The sequence below is a fragment of the Grus americana genome, chromosome 6, assembly GCF_028858705.1.
Source record: "Grus americana isolate bGruAme1 chromosome 6, bGruAme1.mat, whole genome shotgun sequence".
In the NCBI taxonomy this organism is placed as follows: Eukaryota; Metazoa; Chordata; class Aves; order Gruiformes; family Gruidae; genus Grus; species Grus americana.
In genome coordinates this window covers 43,158,919-43,178,405 of record NC_072857.1, presented here as the reverse complement: position 1 = coordinate 43,178,405, position 19,487 = coordinate 43,158,919, and the positions used below count along the sequence as shown (strand labels likewise).

The 19,487-nt window shown below is 44.0% G+C and overlaps 1 protein-coding gene across 4 annotated transcripts in view; it reads left to right on the top strand.

Annotated features, from left to right (window-relative positions):
* ADARB1 (adenosine deaminase RNA specific B1) overlaps positions 1-19,487 on the top strand; it is an 84,829-nt gene that overhangs the window by 48,594 nt on the left and 16,748 nt on the right. For all 4 annotated transcript variants that reach the window (XR_008577624.1, XM_054829815.1, XM_054829816.1 and 1 more), the window contains 4 exons: positions 7,888-8,002; positions 10,705-10,873; positions 11,392-11,540; positions 12,143-12,311. Coding sequence is in view for 3 of the 4 variants with exons in the window: in XM_054829815.1 (XP_054685790.1) it covers positions 7,888-8,002; positions 10,705-10,873; positions 11,392-11,540; positions 12,143-12,311 (602 nt within the window). In the remaining variant the exon portion in view is untranslated. The remainder of the gene's footprint in view (positions 1-7,887; positions 8,003-10,704; positions 10,874-11,391; positions 11,541-12,142; positions 12,312-19,487) is intronic.

Genomic DNA, 19,487 nt, shown 5'->3' with positions numbered 1-19,487 from the left:
AATGTTGTGCAATTATTGCATTATTGATGATTGTTCCCTTCATTTTCAAATCTAGGATCATGCTATTTCAGGTAGTTATGATTTCTTCAGTAGATTCAGTAATTTCAGACTGCATTCTCTGCTGTGCTTTTAAAAGTAGATTTGGCCCCAGTCGCCGAAAACATTTCGCTGCCAGTAATTTGTGTGTTATTAGTTCTTGAACTGGTAAAGTGGTGAAAATTGGAACCGGAACAGACAAGTGTGAAAGAGCACGGGGTGAGACGTGAAAGAGGGGACATTCCAAGAGGGTTTCTCTGCCCCGCAGACTGACGTGTAACAGCTTACACAGCCTCTCTTCTTTAAGGGACTTTGGTGACTGCTGGGCAGAGCTGGGTTTTTATCAGCTCCTTGCCTTGGTCAGGTTTTGGCTGACTCCCAGGTAGCTGTGCCAGAGCTTATGGGGCGATCAGGGTGTTCGAGCCTAGGCTATGGTGTTAAATAACAAAAAAGCAACCCATGGAAACACTATTTTTAATTTTTCCCAGTGCTCCTACACTGACCTTGATACCCGTGTTGTGTACAACAAAGCGTGCCCCAGGGCTGGCTTGCGTTTCACCTGTCTCGTGGGTGTGCGCTGAAAAAGGCTGCTCCGGTGTGGAGGAGAACCTGGTGGGCTTTAGGAGCAGTGCCTGGGTGCTCCTGGGCTTTTGGAGTAGTGCTGGTACGCTGGGTGGGAAGGGGCAGGTTGCTGGTACTGCCTCGTGTAGACCCGATTCAAAGTCCGTTACTTATTCAGAGGCTTTTGATCAGCCTGTCATGAGGACGTCGTCCTCCGTTCTGCACTTTGCTGTGTTGTATTACTCTGCTTTTAATTATAATTAGCTGTCTAGTTATTGGAATTATATCAAGGTCTGTTACATATTAGTGATTTTGGTCTGGTATCTATTAATGATTAATAAGGGATTTAAGCATTTGTGATGTTTTCAGGTGCTGCTTTATCTTCTTTTTTTTTTTTTTAACTCTATGAGTTGTTTTATTTTTTTACAGAGTTTTTACTCAGGATGTGTAAAGACGTTAAATTTGGAGATAATTCTAAAGTAGGTGAAGCTGCAAACATTGGAGAGTACAGGAATGATGTAAATGAGAATAGGATTCATTATAACCTGTAGACCAAATAAAATGCTGATTGGATTGGAAAAAAATGGAAGCTGGAAACATGCAAGGGGAGGAAAAATCCAAATGCTCAGTGGAAATTTAAAAAGTACAGTGCGGTTGTGCCGATGAAGATGTTGGGATTGACTGTCTGGGTGGCTGGTTCAAACCCTGTATGTGCATTAATTTGTGGTGCCTCGTGAGAAGAAGCGACGGAGAGGAGATCCCATCCCTGCTCCAGCGTTGGTCGTGGGTATCGGCTGGAATGCATATCCATGATCACATACCTCCCAACAGCTGCAGGCGCTCAGCGGAAATTAAATGTGGAAATACACGTGCAAGCTATCAAATGATACAGAGGGGCAGTTGACATCAGAAATCAGCTTATAAAATGGGTGTAGGTATAATCTTATGGTCTGTAGAGTGGGTTACCGAGGTGCTGATCCCATGGTTTAATATATTTAAAACCAGTCTTTGCAAAGCAAGCTTTATCTGCTTGCTTACAGCTTGACCTTTTGTGAGGGACAAAGCAATGTTGCCTGCGGTGAGGACAATCTTTTTGCTGGGAAAGTGAGTTAAAGCCAGTAAGTCACTCAACGTGTGCCTTGGAGCGGATGAAAACGGCCTGCTGAAAAAAAAATCAGCGCTCGTGCATTTATTACCTTGGCAGTGAGCGTGTTAAAATGGAAGAGGTTGTCAGTCTTGTGTTATAGGGCTTGCCTCTCCAAAACCAAAATATTTTTATGTTTAGGTACACTTTGTAAATTGATAGCCATCCTCACTCTACCTCCCACCCCTCAATGCGAGGGGGTGACCTGTGTTCTGCAATAAGCCATGTACCAAGGGCTCTAAAATGTGTGTCCTTCAAGTTTTATTCTTTTCCATAGAAAAACCCTGCATGTTTCAGCATACTTATATTAATATCATTTAAAAGTTTAAGTGCATGGCTTCTCATAGGTCTGCAGGGTTGGTAGGTGATGAGAACTGGAGAAGACAGTGAAATGTGAACAGTCTTTTAAAATCTCTTCTGAGAACAAAGGGTTACACGTTTATAGATGAAGCGTGGAGGTCAATGTGACCAGGTTTTTGAAAACGGTTAGCGCAAAGTCCAAATCTGATTTCTGGGGAAAAAGAGTATTGTTGAGTACTCGACCACAGCAAGAGCCACACTGTGCCATGCAAAAGCTCCATCTCACACATCATCCTATCCCCAGTGCCATGTCCCTGCTAGCAGTGCCTTGCACGTCTTGGGAGATGGGACAAGGCCATCCTTGCACACCTTGGGAGCAGCGGATGCTCTGTTGGACTTCCCTATTTCTTCATTTTTGATCTCTTTATCACCCAGAAAGAAGTCTCCCAGAGATCACTTGTTTTCTCTCCTTTTTTCTCTTCCCTTAGATGCTCCCTGCTTCCCAAGGAAGGCCACGCAGGGGTCTCACACCTCTGTCAAAGGTGGGATGGTGCCATCCCTAAAAGTACTCAGGCCAGTACCAAATGCCTTGAAAAAAACTGAGAAAAGGGCATATTGGTGTTGTACTTCTCCGGTATGTGCCTTTAACCTCCAGCACTTCGCGTCTCAAGGATTTTCTAAGCCAGAAATGGTGTCTTTCCATCTGAGAGTCCTTGATGGATTGTTTTCCCCCATGAATGTCAACCCTTTCTTGAACTTCTGTCATCCTTTAGCTTCCACAGCACCTTGTAGTAATGGGCTCTGCTGTTTAAGCATGTGCTGTGGGAAGAAAAGTCTCATCTTACTTGTTCTGAACGTGCAGTGTGCATCCTGGTGTGCCCTAGGGCACTTGGTGACTTTTGGTGAAGTCTGCTGGTCCAGGCTGCCAGCATTATTGATGGAAATGGTGGCATTATTGATGGAAATGGTTTCCATCAGAAGGTAGGAACCTGCTGGTGGAGACATCCTCTTTAGGCCACTGATGGCCTCTGTTAGGAAGACCTCCATGTAAGCTTTATAATGATACTTCCCAGATTTCCTCAAACTGCTGACTTAAAAAAGATAACTGATTAGTCAGGATGCAAAGAGGTGGAGATTAGAGAATTGGAATTGTAAGTATCAAAGCTTAAATATAGAGTTATTTAGACAGTGGAAGCTGGACTATCATGAGAGAAAGCAACTTCAGCTACACAAATAAGGACTGTAGCTCCAAATGAAATTAATTTTTAAAAAATCCACTAGAGGGAATACTTCTAATCATTCACCTCATTGTGTTGCAAATTTAATTTCTCCTGTATATCACTGTAGACAGGCATTGAAAGAAAACATTAAGCAGAAGGAATGAAGTGAGAACCCGTAGTGCAATGGCTACTTTTACCTGAAGTGCTATCTTAATCCTCGTTCAGCCCGGGGCGGGGGGAAGCTATAAAAGAAGTATTCAAATATAGAAAAGATAAACAAATGAATGTTGAAAATGATCGGAGATCTGGGAAAGCTGCTTCTGCAGGGGTACTGGAGAGCTCTAGGCAGTATACAGGAGAATGAGAATGTAACAAATTCAAACCTAGCAAAAAATACTGAATGTGTTTATGGGAATTAATGAGTAATATGTTGGAGTAATTGCTGTGGAATTGGCAAAAATGTAAAAGATACATTTGCATAAGCAGGGAGAGGATCTATTGCCAGGTAGCAGGTCCTTTAAGTAAACACAGGAAACTTTGGAGCACTAGAAAATAATTACCCTGTTTTTAGTGTAGAGATGTTTGCACCTTCTCTGAATTGTGTGTGCTGGTCACTGTCCAAGGAGAGATAATGGACCTGGCAGACTTTGATTTTACCTACTGTGGGCACTGACACTGTTCTTCAGCTTGTGAAAGTTCGCATAAGCCCTAAGCTGTGAAGGTAAGAAGAAATAAAGCTGAGGGAGAACATTTGTGCTTGGGCAGGATCACTGGAGATCCAAGGAGAGCACAAAAGATGGGGAGGCCTTGGGTCAGTTCCCCAGTGAGCACTGGGTGTTGTTGGCCCACGCAGTGCCCCTGCTCCATCACGGAGGTGCCTTGGGCTCCGACACACGCGTGCTCACCAGCATTCACTGGGGGCCGATGTGGCCTGCCAAGGTCTTCCTTCGGATCCAGACCGACCTCAACTTCATCAGCTTCACAATATTTTAAACCATGGATGATTGTGGGTTCTGCTACAACATTGCTGCAAGGTGTATGTTAACCAAAATCAGTCTGTATGTATAGAAAAGAAGTGGCTTCACTGTAACTTCATCAGAGAAAGGAATAACGCACCCAAAATAGCTTTGAGCTCACATGCCTTAACGAGCAAACTGTCAGCTATTTTAGGTCTTTCCTTTTTTGAATTACCCAACTTTGAATAATGATTTAATGCAGGAGCGAGGGTAGAGGAACCGTGTGTCAGATGTTAGGGCACTCACTGGGAAGGTGAGACACGAGTTCAATTTCTGTTCCAATTAATATTTATTTATATGAAGAGGAGTAGAGTCAGAATGAGTAATGAAAGATCCCTACCCAGGCCCATCAGTGGCCTGGGCTTGATGTGGAGACAGCTTGGTTTTGAGATGGGGACAGCAAGGACATCATTTTAGGTCAGTGAGTCTTGTTCCTGGCGCTGCAGTGGTCTGTTCATAGCCTGCCTTATTCCCATCTCCTCCATGCTCTTAGTGACTCCTAACTATGTTAACGTAACAGACCACTCGGGTGAAAAGGATAATGCTTCTAGTTTATCAGGTGAGTATTCTTATAAAAGACCAAAACCTTAATAACTAAATCTGCAGACATTTAATAGTGTTTATTCCTCGCCACCCACCTGTTGTCACGCAACTTGGGTATCAAATAGAATAAAGCAATCTGTAATATATCTGCCTGTTGTGGGGTTTTTTTCCCCCTCCCCTCCAGTTCCTCCTGTATTGTTTGCATTTCTAGTGGTCGTTTTGTCTCGCTTGAGTTCTGCTTGGTCCTTCTTATCAGCCCTCCCCACTGTCTGGCTTCATGTTCATTCAAGGTTTCCTTGCCAGCAGCTTAGTTCCACGCTGTTTGAGATGCAGCCCCATCCCATCCTTTTGGGCCAGCTTGCATCTTCCCAGAGGGACTCATCGTGTTCTCACTTGTGTACCAACACCACAGGTTCCTCTGCTTTACTCATTATGTGCAAAAAATAATCTTTTTGGAAAAAGATAATGTGTCCATGCTGTATGTAAGCATCCTACCCAACTGCTGTTCAAGCAGCCTTTTTGTCGGCAGCATTGGCAGGCAAGTGGGCCATTTCTTCCCAGAAACGCCTGGCAGCTTCAGTTGCCACCTCTTGATGAGAACCTCCCCGAGCCAGCCCTGGTTGCCAGGGACTGTACATCAGCCTCCATTTGGCTAGGCAGGTTGAGGATCTGTGAGTTACCCGTGTCCGCTGATGCTGGAAGAAGCATTCCTCTATGTTCACCCTTTGCAACCGCTTGGTTTTAGTTCAGCATTTTGGAATCACCATTTCTGGTATGTGCTGAACTTTGTGGTTTTGTGTAGCTCAGCGTTGGAGAAGACTCCTCCAGTTACTACTTTGTTTTTGGAGAAGGGGTGAGCCATGTTGTTTATTACCTGGATGGCAAGCCTTTCTGGCAGGCTCTGAAGCATGTGTTCTCTTGGTGGGTCAGGCCCATCCCTACTTGGAAAATTTTGTTTCACTGGTTCTGCAGTAGTATGTTCCATCATAATGTCATTCAGCATGATTTTATGTTGCCTGGTAGCTTGTCAGCTGCCAGCCGTGTTCTCCTGCCCAGCATGTCATGATGTAGAGTAGAAAAATACATGCATTACAGAAACGAGAGCATAAAACTTGCATCTGGGAAGCAGTATCCATAGTTATGCAGTGGGGCTATGGATAAAACACTGGAATGGGGACTCTGTTTCTTGTCCCTGCAGTGATCTGCCTGCATGGCTGCAGCGAGGGTAATTGTTTAAGCCTTTTGTGTATTAATTTTCCATTCCTAAAACCAGGGTGATAATAAAACTGTCATTCATTATTTTTCTTTTGTGTATTTACCTTAAAGTTCAGCTTTCTGCATTAGGTAAGTACTAGCACAATAAAATGCAGATGTGCTGCATGGTCATGGTGCTGTCAGAGCACGGACTGTAACGCAATTTTGGGTCCAGCAGCAAATGACATTATTTGAGAAACAGTGCCTGACTAGACACGTTCGTAGCTTCTGAGCAAAACTGTGTTCCTGAAAAATTTCTCAACCTGTTGATAAGAGTTTCTGAGTTGCAGTCCATTCAAATGCGTCAAGAAAATTTGTATTTGCACTGTTGGGAGTCTTCTGACTCGACAAGTTGTGCAATTGCAAAACGTTGACCAAAGCTGGGTGCAGATGTGACCCCCCCAGTCACCACTGACTGCTGGTCGCAATCTCCAGTCAGATTCTGGAAAAAACTGTTGAACTCTGAAGTCATGACACATGAGCTTTAATTATTGCTTCTTTGGCCGCTAAAGCTTTTCCAGAAGGAAGTTAACATTGAGAGCTCCTCCAACGTTATTTCTAGGCTGTCGGTTCTCATGAGCATTGGTAAGGCAATGGTGGTGAATCAGGGTGGCAGTCTTCAAACCCTCTTTTTGTTCTTTTCTTTTGACCCTGGCAGTCTGTTTTTAGAACTGATTGTGTTCAAGAGTTCGTGCCGTTTCAAGTGGGTGCCCCCAAGCTCTGTATAGTGCCGCCCATCAGCACCATTGATTTGCCTTGAATCCTCTGGAGGGGTGAAGTGATGATCTTCCGTTACGGAGAGCCCAAAACCAGTTTGTAAGCAGACGACTCTTGGCCACATCCTTTTGGGCTTGATGTAGTTGCTTACCTGTGTGTTCAGCACCATGTTGGATGCTCTTGGGTATCTAAGACATCTGCATGGCGCTGGCAGGTAGGACACAGCACCTGTGTCCTTCTGGTGTGTCAACCTGTGGGCCAGGTGGTTACTACAGAACAACTCAGATACTGCTGGGTGCCAACACACAGACAACCTGAGCTTCCTCCCGGGCTTGTCTGCTCCTCGTCCTATTTTGAAGTTTTCCTTAAAATTAGAATTTAGCCCCCCTTACAGTCTGACCGACATTGCTTGCTAACCCTGCTGGCAAGATACAAGGCTGTGACTGTTATTGTTCAAGTTTTCCTGAAGGTGAAAGAGATAAATCCTTCCTAATTTTGAGGTAGTTTATTTTGGGTAATACATTGGCAGTTTCTATTCCTGGATTTGTATATGTAAAAATAAGAAATTGAATTGGTTTAACCAGTGTTGAAAACAGATTCATTCTTATTTATGTAATTGCTAGATAATTAATTTGATAGTTATAAAAGGTTTACGTGTTGGTTTGAGGAGCCTGGTTTTTGCACTCCAATCTTCTTGTCAGGTCCAATGTTGAGAATACTGAAATGATGTGTTTTGAGGTTTGAGCATGAAAGCATAGACTTATCTGTCTATCCAGTTGTTCTCCTAAGCCTCAAATGTTCATAACGACCATGAGCATTAGGTACTTTGATGCTTGGCTTAGGGCTGTCTGACCCTGTTTTAATAGACGTGGAGCACACAGAGCTCTGCTTCCACTTCCAAAGAGCTGCAAGGGTTCAATACGCCTGAAAATTGGACCCAGCCACCTCCTTGACGTCTTGCTGATGCCTTGGTGTCCACTCGTTTAATTTACTGCGTCAAATCATTTAAAAGTGCAAATCTTCATAACCTAATGCTGCTGTAATTTTTAAATTATTTGCTGAATTTTCTAATGTGCATTTCTGTGTGATCCTACAGGTTTTAGCTGATGCTGTTGCACGCTTGGTTGTAGATAAATTCAGTGATTTGACAGAAAATTTCACATCTCCACATGCACGTAGAAAAGTCCTTGCTGGAATTGTCATGACAACAGGTAAAGAAAAAAGAAAAAAGTACTATTTTAACTGCGTGAATACAAGAGCTCTTTTTGCATTCTAATAAACTATCTTTTTTCAGTCAACCTGTATTGAAAAGAATTTCTACTATTTAATCTTCAAGGTGCACGAAATATAGCAATTAAATCTTAGCTAAAGGTAATTACAGGAAAAATAGACGTGCAAGTACCTCTGTTTCCAGAGTTCCTGTCTTCTGCTTGATCGAGTCATCTGAGACTCATGGGCTACAAAACACACGTACCTTTTAAAATGAATCATGCAACTTTTTTGAACGTAAATCTAAAATAAATTTCACCGCATCGGTCACACAGATGGCATTCTTGGATTTTGCCATATTATGTAAGAATTTATGCTTGCTTTCCAAGTTTTTAAGGTTTTGCACTTTGAGTTATTCTTGTGTTATTTTATTTTTCGTGCTTTGTCTCTGTCATTTTAGCAAAAGTATCTGAAGAAAGCAGCTTATGTTTTGGCAGCTGACGCTGTGCGTGTGCACAAACAGCAGTAATGTCATGGTTTCCTGATTGCGGGTGTAAGGTCTGGGCTCTGCCAGATCACCCAAAACACTGAGGTTCTGCCCTAAGCCGATCTGCCTCCGCACTGCTGCTGAATTTTCCTCAGGTCAAGATTAATCTTGGTCTTCAATCCGTCTGAACCCTTGATGGGATGTTCATTTTGGACCTGTCGTGAAATGTCCCTGCTTAGCTGTACAAGTCAGACAGACATCCACGATAAATGTACAGCCAGGTTTCTTCTGAGTCTTCATGGAGCGTGTGCTGTGGGCATTTTTCTTGGTCCTTCAGGCTGCCTAGCAGCTTCCCGTGGTGATTTGGGCAACGCCGACCCTTTTCCTGTGGGGATGTTTGTAGGGGGGGTCCTCCTCCTCCGAGCAGGCGTTTCCTTGCCGAGGTCTGAGGGTGCTGGTTCACGTAGGCGACACCTGCATGCTCTAGGGACAGGGGGATGTGACAAGGGGATAGCGTGGCCCAAAGTCTCACAAGACATCTGTGGTGGGCTGACCCTGGCCAGCAAACACCCACCCGGCCTCTCGCATGCTGCCTTCTCGGGGGGTCATGGGGAGAAAATGGAAGGAGGGCGAGAAGACTCATGAGTGGATGAACGCCGTCACCTCAAACGTCCTCTCTTCCTTTCCCCGAGCTCTTATTGCTGAGCATGATGCTCATGGTGTGGGGGTATCCCTTGGTCACCGTGGCTCGGCTGTCCCGGCTGTGTCCCCTCCCAGGCTCTCGCCCGCCCCGGCACACCTTTGGGAGGTTGGGAGAGAAAGCCTTTGACGCTCCTCAAGAACCTTTCAGCGACAGCCAAAACGTTGGTCTGATACCAACACCATTGCCCCAAAGGCAAAGCACTGTGAGGAACGTGCTGTAGCTTCATTTAATATATTTTGTGATATTTAAGAAGCTTTTCTTGCAATTACAGTCCTGCATCCACAATTACCAGAAGAGCCACGTGACCAAAGAATTAAGACTTAGTTAATATGTGAATACATTTTGATTAACTGAAGAAATAGCTTTACCCAGAATTAGAAACCATCTTTGCCTGGATACGGGTCTGGTGAGCCCCTGGAATTAGATGACCCCGTTGTGCAGCCTTGTGCTGTGGAGCAGGAGGGGCAGCTGGGCTCAGGCTCAGCTTTTTAAGGCCATATATTTCATCAGGAGTGAGAGCTCAAGCAGCCCATCTCTCAGTTATCTTTTTAATTACTCAGTTACCCATTCCCTTGCTAATTATTAGCTATGCCTCTTAGATATCAGCACCGCCGTCGTGCAGCCAGGTGGTTGTGGGAAGATCCTCAACTCTAGGTGCTCAGGGTGCGTCAAAAGCGTTTTTTCTGGTTTTCCATCCCGCAGTAACTATTCCGTGGGAGGAAGACAGCAGAAGGCGTTGGGCAGGGCTTGGCCACTCTGGTGAGGCCTCGGGAGCTTCAGAGGAGTTAGTCTGGCTTGTTGGGGCTTTTTTTTGCTGTTTTGCTAGAGGGATGTAACATTTTGACCTGTCTTTCTGAATTCTTCATGCAGCTGACCTTTTTTTTTTCCTTATGTGTGTGATAAAGACAGTTCTCTGTGTAGAAAACACCCCAAATATTTTTTTTAATTCTATTGTACGGAATGATTTAATACCATGAACTACACTTCTAGAAGCATTATACTGCTGATAAGCTTCACAATGATTCAAGCATTTCAACTTCTTCATTTCCTAGTCTTACCTTTCCTGTTGTTGGCTTAATACCCTTCCACAACGTGTTGCTGCTTTAACAGATCAGTGCCTTTCCGATTTCTGAAGTCGCTCTGACTATCTGCACGGCTGGCCAGAAGGCTCATGCTGGAAGCTAGCTGGCTGCCTCAGGCTCAGGTAAAAAGCACCGTCTTTGGAGCTCAGGCTTTAATAAACCTTCCTGCAGGTTTTTCCCTTTTTTGCCCTGCAGGTTTTTGATTTCTAACTTGTCTGAACTCCAACATGAAGAACTCACAAGAACTGTAGACCTTACTGGTACAGGGAGGGTATGGCTAAGTGAAGTTTCTGCTTTAAATAAAGCACTGGAAGAAAAAACTTTTTTTTTTTTTTTAAAGAAGCGAGCAAAACCAAAAAGGCCTTTGGGTTCTCACTTGCTAGATTATTTGTGATTTTAATTGCATCTTCTTCCTGAAATTCTGTTTTCCAGGTACAGATGTGAAAGATGCCCTGGTAATAAGTGTTTCTACAGGGACAAAATGCATCAACGGTGAATACATGAGTGATCGTGGTCTTGCATTAAATGATTGCCATGCGGAAATTATATCTCGCCGGTGCCTGCTTAAATTTCTGTACATGCAGCTTGAGCTTTATCTAAGGTAAGCTGGAGGGAAAAGGGAGACGAGCTGATCACAGGGAGCTGAAAAGGTGTCTGTGTAAAACATCTGCCTTAATTATTTCAATGTGAAACACTTGTCCTGTTGCATTAGGATGTTTCATTGAGAACTCGGGCCCTTTGCCCTAAAGTTTGACTTTAACAAAACATGTGTTCAGTTAGGTGTCAATCATGAGAGTGGGAGGACAGGAAAATAATTTGGACTCATTCTGTAAACTGTAAATATGTAAATCAAAATAATCTTAAGTGGGCTAAAGGGCGGTGATGTTTCAGTTGCTGTTAAGTGCCTGAAAGCTCTTGACATCTGGGGATGTCAGCGGCTCTCTATTTCTTGTCTCAATGGTCTTTTATTTTTGTTAATTAATTGTAATAACTGTTAGATTTATACTATAAAATTTCCAGACATTCTGTGTTTGCTTTTAATGCCTATTAAGACTGCCCAGCTTATGGTTATTTACACGTTAAAGCCAGTTTTGACTCTAGCTTTGTTCTCTGTTTCAGCAATAAAGAAGATCAACAAAAATCCATTTTTATCAAGTCGGAGCGAGGCGGGTTTAAGCTGAAGGAGAATGTGCAGTTTCATCTCTATATCAGCACATCTCCTTGTGGCGACGCAAGGATTTTCTCACCGCACGAAGCGGCACAAGAGGGTATGACAGCAGCCCTGCTTGAGCAAGGGAGTTTAAAGTGTTCTTTGAGCGTGTACAAGTTAAAATGTAGACGTCTTCTTTCCTTTTAGTGTAGACGTGTGTTAGACAAAGATCTCTTCAAAAGAATATCTGAGCTGTTCTTCTGGTGTGGTAGAAGTTAAGTGTAGACTGATCCACCATGTGGTCTTGAAGAGGCTGAATGCTAGCCGAGATAAGCCAGTGAGTCAGCAAGGATTTGTACAGAACTAACTGGGCCGTTTCGCTCTTTCCATCTTTTAACGGTGGCTGTCTGCCTGCCCCTTTCTCGACCTGTCCGTTAACTTCATTCTAACGCTGTAACGTGCAGAAGAGAATTGAAGAGCTACCTGCTGCGTGCTGCTGCTTCATGGAAAGTTTGGTTTAATTGCAAATGTGGTTTAGAAGACAGTATTTGTGAGAGATGTCTGATGCTGTAGCTAATTTGCAAGGAGAAATAGAAACTGTTATCCAAGCCAACAGTTACGCAGGCAAATAGCTTTAATCGACTCTTCTTACTGTAATGCTATCTGTAAAACCCTTTGAGAAGGTTTCTCAGCTGATTGGAAGTGATTTTTGTCATTTAGATCAAGGGGACAGGCATCCCAACCGCAAAGCGAGAGGACAACTACGGACTAAAATAGAATCTGGGGAAGGGACCATCCCTGTGCGCTCTACTACCACTATCCAGACGTGGGATGGCGTATTGCAAGGAGAAAGGCTGCTTACCATGTCCTGCAGTGACAAGATAGCGAGGTGAGATATATCGAGTGATTGGTTTCTTTGCTGTTGCTTTTTATTGCTGGACAAGAACGGAGGGTTGCATGATGCCTGCAGTCAATGTGCAGGTTATGGATTGGCTCGTTTCATTGCTTAGACGGAGCGTGGGGGTGGCTGTGAGTGATAAAGCTGTGATTCTTCACCTGCAATTGGTGTCAGACCTTCTGCTGGCTTCAGAGGCAAGGTGAAACCATTATCTATCATTCCAGCCACTTCAAGTCATGACAGCTTTCGTTTGTATTTATATCACTAGGAAAGAGGAGAGGTATTCTTCCACCCCATGTCCCCCCCCCCCAAAAAAAAAGTAGCATTAGGAAAACAGTGCAATAAATATATTGCATTAGTTATATTTGGACAGCTTCCTCTGGTGGTATACATCCTTGCCCCAGCTCCCTGGAAGTATTCCAGGCCAGGCTGGATGGGGCTTTGGGCAACCTGGGCTAGTGGAGGGTGTCCCTGCCCATGGCAGGGGGTGGGACTGGATGGGCTGAGAGGTCCCTTCCGACCCAAACCAGTCTGGGATTCTGTGATACATACATTGTCCATGAATAGATTTAGATTTGTATTATTTTATACAGGGGAAAAAATGTTCCAGTTAAAAAAAAATCTTAACAGATATGCTTACCTGTTAAAAATCTTAACTGATTTTTAACTTTAAAATTATTTTAATTTTAAATAGTTTTACCATAATGAAATATTTTGTTTCCAATACTAGTGCTTTTATTTATATTTTATCGGATTCCTTCTTCGTTGTCCTTTTTGACAAAGATTGAAAGATTTTACTTTTTTCATAAAACTGTAAATGGACAAATGATTACCCCCCAAAAAATTTAGCAGCAGTACCCTTTAACAAGTATCAGAAGTATGGGAGAGTTGCAATACAATTTTTTGAAATGAGTCTGTGTGTTTGCAGCCTCTGTGTTCTTGCAAAATAGATGAGAAACACCAAGTTTTTCAGCTGATGATATTTTACTTATTTTTTTAATTAAAATAACTCTGCTGTTTTGTCAAGTCACAGTTAGTCTGATTCAAAATTTATTAAGTGTTTTAAGTTGGAACTATTCTTGTGAACCATGTATGCCAAATCAAACATACAGGAGGAAGGTTGCCTAATTGCTTTGTTCCTCTCGTTGTGTCTCAAGTAATCAGCATCTCCACTGAAGGAAGACGTTTGACTTTGGTTTAAGTCCCCCTAACATAAATGGATAGGGCCTTTCAGAAGCTAGGACAGTAAGTTGTTGAAAGGTGATTCTGCAAAAATGACATTTCAGTTTCTTTTATAATATTTTCAATAAAATTCACCAAATAAATTCCCCAACTTCATGCCAGGGACTTCTCCCAACCACCCGACACGATAATCGTGTCACATTCATTTGACTTTTATCACATCGTCATTGCTGTTAGTGCAAATAAAAAAAAAATATGAAGACAGTTGTTGAGCTAGAACACATTTGACTATTTTGTTGATTTTGTGTGATGCAGAACAGAATCCATCTCTCGCTTGCGTAGCTAGCTGTCACCTCTCCTTGGGGCTAATGGGAATAATTTTGTTTGTGCCAGTGAAGGAAGCAAATAGAACCCCTTGACACAGAACAAAGACTGTATGACGGGTAAGGAGGCCCAAATTTTCATATTTCTTTTTTTTTTTTTTTTTTTTTTTACATTTCCCTGCCACTTATGACCGTGTTTTGTCCATTTCCATTTGAAAAAATGCATTGCTCCGTAGTGTCCAGTAGTCAGTCCTCCAGTATGCCTGAGCCCTGCAAATTTCCACTGAGTTTTCCTGAAGGTTCACAGTCCCAGCCTGAAAAAGTTGTGAATAAATTCGAGGTGCAGGATTAAACAGGCAGGAAAACTCCTTGTATCTGAACATCCTCATCTGTGTGGATTATATGTATAATCCAAGCTGTTACTTCCAGCCTCTGAGGGATTCGTTGCAGTGTGCTGTCTAGCACCCTCCTCAGCCTGGTAGGAACACCCAGGAAAAGTTGTGGGAAACACTGAAAGGCCGTGAGTGCAGTCCCATTCGGGTTGGCAGCATCAGAACAGGATTATCCTGGTGTGTTGGTGCCTGGTGGCACTGCAGTATGGTGTTAGGGTGGTTTCTGTGGCCAGAGGAACTCTTTCGGGACATTAATATACATGCATTTGTTTTAAGTGTATCCTAACCTTGTTCCATGGGACTTTAGTATGTGTATTTTTGTCATTCTCCTTTTGATGCGTTTTTCCACCCATGCTCATTGTAAGTTTTTTGGCTTCAAATAATTACTTAACTTCTCGTGAAACATTCCAGTTGTGGCTAATGTCTTGCTGAGAAGAGCAAAAAAAATTTTTTTTCATCCCATTTCGTTGCTGTAGGAATTGAGAAGTGCTTTAACATTAGGTCGAGTTGTTAAAGAGGAAGTCATTAGTACTCTTCTACACTAAAGAAGGGAAAATATTATTTCTGACAATCTTTTGTGTGAAAGAACATTACATGCCCATGCACTGGCCTTGTTTTGTGCTTACTCAGAGTGGGGAGTACGAACGGAAGTTTGTAACTCAATCTTTCTCTTTATTTCCCCAATGTTTTCTTGACCCCACCACCTAGTTTTCTGGGACTGATGAAGTTGCACAAACACATCTTAAAATCCTCAGCACGCTCACAGAAGGCTGCATGTTCTGCAGCTGTGTCCATGTTCTCCAGCTGTCTTTGAGGGTTATTTCCAAGTGGCAAGCTCCATGGCGGAGCCGGTGTGATTTCTGAACAGCGTTAGGAGGAGCAGTTCTTCTCGCCAGCTCTTAACCCAAGTGGCAGTGGCCAATGTGAATGTAGTCACTTTGGTATGCGGTGGCTATGTGACACCTAGGAAAAAACCCTGGGAGAAAGTGGTAGGAAGCTACTACCCAAGACGTAGCATCTAAATAACCAGGTGTAGCATCACGTAACCTGTCACACCAGTGACCTGAGTCTTGACCCAGGTACGCAGCAAATCCAGGCACCATCAGAAACGCTGGGACATCTCAGAGCTCTGTGGTTGCCAGCCTAGGTACAGGTACAAGGGAAAACAGGTCCTCTTGTCTGGAACGCACATATGACCATCAGGATAAATAAAAAGATGTTTGCGAGAAGTGCTACTGTCAAAAAGCATGGGCTTCTTATAGTGTGGGCCGCTAACAGAGTCATCTGATGTAAAAGAAACTCCGACTACCCTCCATGTAAAGATGTTGCATGCTGTGGCTCGTGAAAGGCCTGGGCTGGTCGTAGAGATTCACTTAATCTCTTAAGAAAACAAAGAGAAGTCAGATTTAAAACCAGAACAGAAAACAGATCGCGGTTAGCTGACTGAAGTCAGCTCTGCCCGTTCATTCTGCCAGGTGATGAGCGTGAAGCCCAGCTAGATGGGGGCCCGCAGCAAGCAGATCGTGACCTGCCCAGAGTGGCTCTGAGTTGAAGCTGAGCAGCAGAAATGTCCCTGCATGTGAATGAGGAACCACAGCGAACGCGGTTGCACAGACAGACAAATGCTTGTCACCGAGCTACAGAGGTGAAACCACCACAGGGCTCTGCAAGCGTCCCTGGGGTTGCTGCCAGCCTCAAACTTGGCAGGCTGATCACAGCGGTCCTGGAAACCAGGAACGTGCAGGAAAACCCACGGGCGGAGCTATTGCAAACCTGAGCACTTTTCCTCCGTAGTGTCCAGTTCAGAGCTAGTGAGAGCCCCTGGCTCTGTGGCTTCCAGCATCTCTGTGGTAAGGAGTGAGTTGCCCCATCTTGGCTGCACCGTGGTCGTGGGGAGCTCTTGGTTCATCTTGCCATTCAAAAGACCTTGAAATGGCGTTGATGTCGCAGTAAGCCAAGCTTGCCTTTGGGATTGCTCCTGAGACAGGGCAGGAGATGCATGTGACAAATGCTTTCTGGGGATAGTCTGACATCTTCTCACACGTTGACGCCTTCTCTCCCTTGCCATTGGTTGCAAGTAAAAGCTTGTCACAAACCAAATGCCTGCTAAATAATTTTCCTTTCTTCATAGTCATTGCTGCTTATAAATTATATTAACAAAAGCAGCTCTTTGAATTGTAAACACTTGGGTTTGCCAGGTTTTGCAGTCTATCATAAATATAATTTCAGTTTTTCAACAGTAAGCTCTCATTTTGGTAGTTGCAGGAGACCCTCTTCATTTTCCTGGGATGAATTCTGAAACCAGTGCCACACATACACATTGTAAACGCAACGCGTGGTGACTCGCCTCTTCCATACTGCTGTCTGCATAAAAGTTATTGAGACTGATACCAAGACGTTTGATATTAACGTCAAGCTTTATTGCTTACTGCTGTTAGGGTCCCCTCATTTCTATGTTTTCTCTAAAATAGTGCAAATAACAGAATCTGTTTGCAGCTTGGATTTGGAAAGTTCAGAGGAGAGTTTTCACCTGAAGCATGTATTTTTCAACCTGGGGTTTCTTTTTTTTTTTTTTTTTTTTTTGGCAAGAGGTGCATTGGCACGCTGCGTGGAAGCGTTGCTGCAGAGTTAAATTTGACTTCCCTTTTCATGTATTGAGAGTTGTGAAATCAGCTGCGTGTCATGAAGACATCAGTAGACCTTTTAGGAATCCACTGTAGTCAGCCTTGCCTCCGAGCGCATGGTAGTCTAAAGCAGAAATGTGACAACACAGCAAGGAGGAGAGGACACCTCTTGATTTGGTGTCAGTCTCCAGTTTCTCTGCCCTCTTTTTTTAATGTCGTATGATTGAGAACAGCAAGAAGGTTGAGAAAGTGCATCCATCCTCCAGGTTGTTATCAACAGGATCTACGTGGTGAATATCAAGTAAGGAAAGGATTCAGCTTCAACTTCAGCATGATAAATTTGTAAAATTCAGCTTTCCCCAGCGCGGTGCTTGGCTATAAAACCCCAGGTGAGCACACTACACAGAGTGTATCCTCTGTGTAAATAGTCAGGAGTTGAACACATTTCACATGCACAAGTCACATGTCAGGGGTCTAGTCGGTAAAGGTGGTGAGATGTAGTGGTTTGAAAGAGCATTTCTCTGCATGCTCAGGCATGAGATTACTTCGTAGATGAGGTAAAGGACATGGCAAAATCTTGGTGACAGGGAAAATTTTGGCTTTTGCAGCTAAGCTAAGCTGCGAACTGTAGAGCAAAGTGGGGATACTTGGCACCCCAAGCTGTACTCCCAGGGAGACATCTCGGCAGCATTTCTGAGTTGAAGCAGTTTTTGGTTTGCACCTGAAATTTTTTCAGATGGCTGAATTTTTCATGCTAAACAAAAATACTCGATGGAAAGCAGAGTCTTTATATAAGAAAAAGGCTTCATCAAAGAAGATGATCCGCTGGTACAACTTTGATGGAAATTTCTCAGAATAACAAACCTGATACCGAATAAGAGAGCTTTATGTAATTATGCATTATTTCTTCCTCAGCAAACAGTGAATATATGAAATAATAAGGAATTTAAGGGGAATAAGAGGATACTAAAAGGATACATGTCATATGTTGGTCGGACCAGATGTGATTTGTTGCTCCTCACACTTGCATCATCTCGCTCCGCCTTGCATTACTTTGCTCAGCAGAGTGCCCCTGCTGAAATAAAAAAGATTCTCTGCAGGAAAAAGCTGCATTTGTCCAGTCCCTATTTCGTTTCTAAACCCAAGCAGACTTGCAGCTGGGGTTGGGACCGTGCTTTCAGTAGTGTATTTGCTGATGGAGAAAGTGTTTTGGGAGACTCCCAGTACCCACGCCCACGTGCTGCATCCCTTCTGCACGCTGCGTGTCCGCAGCGGTCCCGCAGTTGTTTGTGGAGCTGTGCCGTAAACCAGACTAGAGAAACTTGTCTTTTCAAAATACAAGGCCAGGGTTGTTTGTTTTTTAACTGTTGGGAGCTGCTCAGTGGCCAGATAAAGTTATAATTTATTTTTTCCTTGTCCCAGAAAAGCAGCAGTAGCTCACACGTGTAGTGATGGGAACACTGAACCTCCTAATCCGGGTGCTAGTAAGGGCGTTGTGGTGTGTGGCTGGCCTGTCTGTGGAAAAAGGAGAGCTGTGGTTTTGCTTTGCAGCTTTTGCTTCCCTTGTCATGCTAAACTTTTCTAATTATTGCTGAAGAGCTTTAGAAATTGTTGCCTCATCAAACATGGTAGGGCTTAAATATCACCTCAGGGAGCCCCTGGTAGAGAGGGAACCAAACTGCTTGGTGACTCTGAACGACCTTCTGGCAGCTCTGAAGCGAAAAGCCGGTTCAGGATGAGTACATATGCCTTTGAACTTTCGTGCATCACATGCAGAACCACAGAGTTGGAGCGGAAAGAGTATTGCGGGCTGGTGAAGGTGCGGCTGGCATGTGGCCGCAGGTGTCCCCATCCGCACCGCGTGCCCCAGCTTCTCTGGCGTTAGACGGCCAGCCCAGTGACGGAGTTCAGCCCAACGACCGTGGTCTTGCTCAGCTGCTCATTAACTGTAATGAGATCTAGACTCCCAGCTCAAATCAAGGCACCTGTACGTACATGCCGACAGTCTGGGCCTAACTCCAGTGACTTGCGCTTTATATCAGTAGAAAAGCTTGTATTTTAAATGCCAGCTTTGTTTTCAGGTTTTATAAAGGTTGCGAAAGAAAATTCTTGTAGTAACTTAAAACCAGAACACTTGGAATATGTAAAAACTGTCACAAGAGGCCTTGGTTTTATGCTCGGCTAAGACAAGTGTCTCAGATTTTCCGAGTGAGAAGTTTTACACCGGAGGGTGTCTCCTGCCCCCTCAGCACATCTCTTGTCTACGCGCCTTGCTTCAGGCGTTTCAGTATTGCCGCTGGCGTGATGCAGCATTCCCGTATTCTGCTTACGCTCCTGCTTTTAGTGCTTTTCTCTGTTCCAAACGTGGTGCCGTTTTCCTGCTTTAGTGGTGAGGAGAGGTACCGCGCAGCTCCGGTCCGCTCTGCCGTCTGCCCAGTAAAACGAGATCAGGTTGTTTTACGTGGGAGCGCTGCGGTTTTGTCCACAGCCGGTGCAGGAGAGATTGAAACTGCTGAATTAGTGATGGGAGAGTTGTCTCCTGTTATAACTTTCTTGAGCCATCAAACGCTCCTAAAGGAGTTACAGGGCTGCGGCCAGGGTCCACGTCCACTCTACTGCCGTGTGGAAAGGTTCACTTCTGTGTTA